General features: G+C 45.0%; 1 protein-coding gene across 1 annotated transcript in view; it reads left to right on the forward strand.

Moving 5' to 3' along the window:
• The window catches only part of LOC139424127 (germ cell-specific gene 1-like protein), a 44,966-nt gene extending 41,125 nt beyond the window's left edge, over positions 1 to 3,841 (forward strand). Inside the window, exons 4-5 of the mRNA XM_071175825.1 lie at positions 2,261 to 2,372; positions 3,484 to 3,841. Of these exons, the coding sequence (XP_071031926.1) occupies positions 2,261 to 2,372; positions 3,484 to 3,841 (470 nt within the window). The remainder of the gene's footprint in view (positions 1 to 2,260; positions 2,373 to 3,483) is intronic.
• Positions 3,842 to 6,157: the final 2,316 nt, after the last annotated feature.

A 6,157-nucleotide genomic window follows, 5' to 3' on the forward strand; every position in this document is an offset into this window, starting at 1 on the left:
CACTACTTTTTGACCAGAACCCTATGGCAAATGGCACCCTATTCCCTACATAGTGCACTACTTTTGACCAGAACCCTATGGCAAATGACACCCTATTCCCTACATAGTGCACTACTTTTTGACCAGAACCCTATGGCAAATGGCACCCTATTCCCTACATAGTGCACTACTTTTGACCAGAACCCATAGAGACAACAAAGGCAATAGGATTATATGCGTAAAAACAACAGCTGCATGTCGGTGTTGTAATCCATTTACACAGAGCATTATATATTATATATATATCCTTTAAATGTTATTTCATGTGTGTTTATGAGTCATTACCATATATAATGTAATATATGCTCATACAGATGACAATGTGTTTATGAGTCATTACCGTATATAATGTAATATATGCTCTTATAGATGACAATGTGTTTATGAGTCATTACCATATATAATGTAATATATGCTCATACAGATGACAATGTGTTTATGAGTCATTACCATATCTAATGTAATATATGCTCATATAGATGACAATGTGTTTATGAGTCATTACCATATATAATGTAATATATGCTCATATAGATGACAATGTGTTTATGAGTCATTACCATATATAATGTAATATATGCTCATACAGATGACAATGTGTTTATGAGTCATTACCATATCTAGCGTCCCACCTCGTCAACAGCCAGTGGCGCCAAATTCAAAACAACAGAAATCCCATAATTAAAATTCCTCAAACATACAAGTATTTTACACCATTTTAAAGATACACTTGTTGTAAATCCAGCCGCAATTAATCACTAACCTTTGATGATCTTCATCAGATGACACTCATAGGACTTCATGTTACACAATACATGTATGTTTTGTTCAGTAAAGTTCATATTTAAATCAAAAAATCTGAGTTTGCATTGACGCGTTATGTTCAGTAGTTCCAAAACATCCGATGATTTTGCAGAGAGCCACATCTGTCATGCCCTGACCTGAGTATTCTTTGTTTTCTTTATATATTTTGGTTAGGTCAGGGTGTGACATGGGTGATGTATGTGTTTTTTGTACTGTCTAGGGGTTTTGTAGGTTTATGGGGTTGTTTACCATCTAGGTGTTTATGTATGTCTATGGTTGCCTAGATTGGTTCTCAATTAGAGGCAGCTGTTTATCGTTGTCTCTGATTGGGAACCATATTTAGGCAGCCATCTTCTTTGGGTATTTTGTGGGTTATTGTCTATGTTCTGTTGCTTGTTAGCACAGTGTTTCTTTAGCAGTCACGGTCATCTTGTTAGTTTGTTTGTTTTTTCCGTCTTTTCATTAAATCATGCATTCACATTGCGCTGCGCTTTGGTCTCCTCACTACGACGATCGTGACAACATCAATTTACAGAAATACTCATAATAAACATTGCTAAAATATACAACTGTTATGCATGAAATTTGAGATCCACTTCTCCTTGATGCAACCGCTGTGTCAAATAAAAAATAAAAAAACAAACCATGCAATAATCTGAGTACAGCGCTCAGACAACAAATCAAGCCAAACAGACATCCGCCATGTTGTGGAGTCAACAGAAGTCAGAAATAGCATTATAAATATTCACTCGTCTTTGGTGATCTTCATCAGAATGCACTCCCAGGAATCCCAGTTCCACAATAAATGTTTGTTTTGTTCGATAATGTCCATCATTTATGTCCAAATATCTCATTTTTGTTCGCGCGTTTAGCCCAGTATTCCAAATTCACTGTGTATTTGATAGGCCAAGAGTTGAAAAACTACAAACCTCAGATTTCCCACTTCCTGGTTGGATTTTTTCTCAGGTTTTTGTCTGCCAAATGAGATCTGTTATACTCACAGAAATCATTCAAAGAGTTTTAGAAACTTCAAAGAGTTTTATATCCAAATCTACTATTTATATGCATATTCTAGCTTTTATGGCTGAGTAGCAGGCAGTCTAATTTGGGCACGCTTTTCATCCAAAATTCCCAATGCTGCCCTCTTCCCTCGAGAAGTTAACAAGAATTTAAGCTTTCTGCCAATATCAGATATGTATATGTCCTGGGAAATGTTCTTGTTTCTTACAACCTCGTGTGTGTGTGCGTGCGGGTTTCTGCGGGTTTCTCTGTATCTGCGTCTCCTCAGGTCTGCTAGGTATAATCACATTAGCGCACGTTAGTTCAATCATCCCACGGGGGGGACCCACCGATCCTGTAGAGGTTTTAAACCTGTGTGTGTGTGTGTGTGTGTGCGCGTGTATCTGCTTCTCCTCAGGTCTGCTAGGCATGGTGGCCCATATGATGTACACCCAGGTTTTCCAGATCACAGTTAGTATGGGTCCTGAAGACTGGAGACCCCACTCCTGGGACTATGGATGGTCCTTCTGGTCAGTACTCATATTGTCTGTCTGTGTGTCTGTGTGTTTGGCATGAGTAATGACTGTTCCTCTGGTCAGTACTCAAACTGTCTGTCTGTGTGTTTGGTATGAGTAATGACTGTTCCTCTGGTCAGTACTCATACTGTCTGTCTGACTGTCTGTGTGTTTGGTATGAGTAATGACTGTCCCTCTGGTGAGTACTCATACTCTCTGTCTGTGTGTTTGGTATGAGTGATGACTGTCCCTCTGGTCAGTACTCATACTGTCTGTCTGTGTGTTTGGTATGAGTGATGACTGTCCCTCTGGTCAGTACTCATACTGTCTGTCTGTGTGTTTGGTATGAGTGATGACTGTCCCTCTGGTCAGTACTCATACTGTCTGTCTGTGTGTTTGGTATGAGTGATGACTGTCCCTCTGGTCAGTACTCAAACCGAAGCCATATCGTTGTCTGAATATGATTGGTTGCTTACTGTACATTTCTCCAGTGAAACACTGGTGTCACAGTCGACAAGCAGCAGAAATGGTGTAGTATATAAACCAGTGATTCCAGAATGCACTGAACATTCTAGAAGTTCTATTCATTCCATGTCATTCTACACTGTCCATCTCGGAAGACAAGCAACATCTCCATCTAGAAACCAGCTGACGACCGACCGTTGTGTCCATATCAACCCAGCCGTATTTACAAACACCGACACATATGGCTGTTTTGTCTATCATCCCAAATGGCACCCTATTCCCTACATAGTGCACTACTTTTGGCCAGAGCTCTATGGCACCCTATTCCCTACATAGTGCACTACTTTTGGCCAGACTCCGCCTTATGCGCATAGGGTGCCATTTGGGTGTACCTTAGATTGTCCTTGACTTTCTATCTTCCACGTCTATGGCCGGAGCTAGAGAAGACAGCTGTTGTCTGGGACACGCACACGCAGATACACGCACGCTCATAAACACACACTCAAGAGGAAGAAGAGGTATTTCCATTGACTGAATCAGTCTCTCTCTCTCTCTCTCTCTTTCTCTCTCTCTCTCCCTCCCTCCCTCCCTCCCCCTCCCTCTCTCTCTCTCTCTTCTCTCTCTCTCCCTCCCTCCCTCCCCCTCCCTCTCTCTCTCTCAGCCTGGCATGGGGTTCCTTCACCTGCTGCATGGCAGCTTCAGTCACCACACTCAACTCCTACACCAAGACGGTCATCGAGTTCCGGCACAAACGCAAACTGTTCGAGCAGGGTCTCAGGGAGGAGCAGAACTACCTCGACCAGGAGGCCTTCCATTACTTCAGGGACCACTCCCTCCAGTCCATATCCAGCTCCATGGAGGTCTACCCTGGGCACGGGGGAGGAAGGCTGCCTGGGGGGCCTGGAGGCCTGCCGGGGTCCGGGCTGGTTGGAGTACCAGGGAGAGGGAAGATGAGGGGGTCCTCAGGTTCCATCGACCTGGGAGAGAACTCTGAGTCCCTGGGGGAGGAACAGTGCTGAGAGAGGGGGGGGGGGGGGGGGGGGGGGGGGGTTGGGAAGTGGAGGGTTGCGAAATTCTAGTAACTTTCCAAAAATTCCAAGGTTTTCCGGAAATCCTGGTTGTAAAATTCTGGGACTCAGGTGGGAATAAAAAGCATAAAATTGGGAATCCTACAACCAGGAGGAAAACCTGGGGATTTACAACCCTAGTGTTGAGAAGTTGATGAAGACGATGCTGATCTCTGATTTTGTATTTTGGGCACCAATGGTTCAGGTTAGGAGAGGGGTATATAGTGTCATGCTTTGGTCTGAACAAGTAGTGCACTATACTGTATACAGTGCCTTGTCATGCTTTGGTCTGAACAAGTAGTGCACTATACTGTATACAGTGCCTCGCAAAATTATTCATCCCTCTTGGTGTTTTTCCTATTTTGTTGCATTACAACCTGTAATTTAAATGGATTTTTATTTGGATTTCATGTAATGGACAAACACAAAATAATGGTGAAGTCACGTTCTGACCTTTATTTCCTTTGTTTTGTCTTTATTTAGTATGGTCAGGGCGTGAGTTGGGGTGGGCAGTCTGTGTGTGTCTTTATTTAGTATGGTCAGGGCGTGAGTTGGGGTGGGCAGTCTGTGTGTGTCTTTATTTAGTATGGTCAGGGCGTGAGTTGGGGTGGGCAGTCTGTGTGTGTCTTTATTTAGTATGGTCAGGGCGTGAGTTGGGGTGGGCAGTCTGTGTGTGTCTTTATTTAGTATGGTCAGGGCGTGAGTTGGGGTGGGCAGTCTGTGTGTGTCTTTATTTAGTATGGTCAGGGCGTGAGTTGGGGTGGGCAGTCTGTGTGTGTCTTTATTTAGTATGGTCAGGGCGTGAGTTGGGGTGGGCAGTCTGTGTGTGTCTTTATTTAGTATGGTCAGGGCGTGAGTTGGGGTGGGCAGTCTGTGTGTGTCTTTATTTAGTATGGTCAGGGCGTGAGTTGGGGTGGGCAGTCTGTGTGTGTCTTTATTTAGTATGGTCAGGGCGTGAGTTGGGGTGGGCAGTCTGTGTGTGTCTTTATTTAGTATGGTCAGGGCGTGAGTTGGGGTGGGCAGTCTGTTTGTGTCTTTATTTAGTATGGTCAGGGCGTGAGTTGGGGTGGGCAGTCTGTGTGTGTCTTTATTTAGTATGGTCAGGGCGTGAGTTGGGGTGGGCAGTCTGTGTGTGTCTTTATTTAGTATGGTCAGGGCGTGAGTTGGGGTGGGCAGTCTGTGTGTGTCTTTATTTAGTATGGTCAGGGCGTGAGTTGGGGTGGGCAGTCTGTGTGTGTCTTTATTTAGTATGGTCAGGGCGTGAGTTGGGGTGGGCAGTCTGTGTGTGTCTTTATTTAGTATGGTCAGGGCGTGAGTTGGGGTGGGCAGTCTGTGTGTGTCTTTATTTAGTATGGTCAGGGCGTGAGTTGGGGTGGGTAGTCTGTGTGTGTCTTTATTTAGTATGGTCAGGGCGTGAGTTGGGGTGGGCAGTCTGTGTGTGTCTTTATTTAGTATGGTCAGGGCGTGAGTTGGGGTGGGCAGTCTGTGTGTGTCTTTATTTAGTATGGTCAGGGCGTGAGTTGGGGTGGGCAGTCTGTTTGTGTCTTTATTTAGTATGGTCAGGGCGTGAGTTGGGGTGGGCAGTCTGTGTGTGTCTTTATTTAGTATGGTCAGGGCGTGAGTTGGGGTGGGCAGTCTGTGTGTGTCTTTATTTAGTATGGTCAGGGCGTGAGTTGGGGTGGGCAGTCTGTGTGTGTCTTTATTTAGTATGGTCAGGGCGTGAGTTGGGGTGGGCAGTCTGTGTGTGTCTTTATTTAGTATGGTCAGGGCGTGAGTTGGGGTGGGCAGTCTGTGTGTGTCTTTATTTAGTATGGTCAGGGCGTGAGTTGGGGTGGGCAGTCTGTGTGTGTCTTTATTTAGTATGGTCAGGGCGTGAGTTGGGGTGGGCAGTCTGTGTGTGTCTTTATTTAGTATGGTCAGGGCGTGAGTTGGGGTGGGCAGTCTGTGTGTGTCTTTATTTAGTATGGTCAGGGCGTGAGTTGGGGTGGGCAGTCTGTGTGTGTCTTTATTTAGTATGGTCAGGGCGTGAGTTGGGGTGGGCAGTCTGTGTGTGTCTTTATTTAGTATGGTCAGGGCGTGAGTTGGGGTGGGCAGTCTGTGTGTGTCTTTATTTAGTATGGTCAGGGCGTGAGTTGGGGTGGGCAGTCTGTGTGTGTCTTTATTTAGTATGGTCAGGGCGTGAGTTGGGGTGGGCAGTCTGTGTGTGTCTTTATTTAGTATGGTCAGGGCGTGAGTTGGGGTGGGCAGTCTGTGTGTGTCTTTATTTAG

Source organism: Oncorhynchus clarkii, chromosome 13 (genome assembly GCF_045791955.1).
Source record: "Oncorhynchus clarkii lewisi isolate Uvic-CL-2024 chromosome 13, UVic_Ocla_1.0, whole genome shotgun sequence".
In the NCBI taxonomy this organism is placed as follows: Eukaryota; Metazoa; Chordata; class Actinopteri; order Salmoniformes; family Salmonidae; genus Oncorhynchus; species Oncorhynchus clarkii.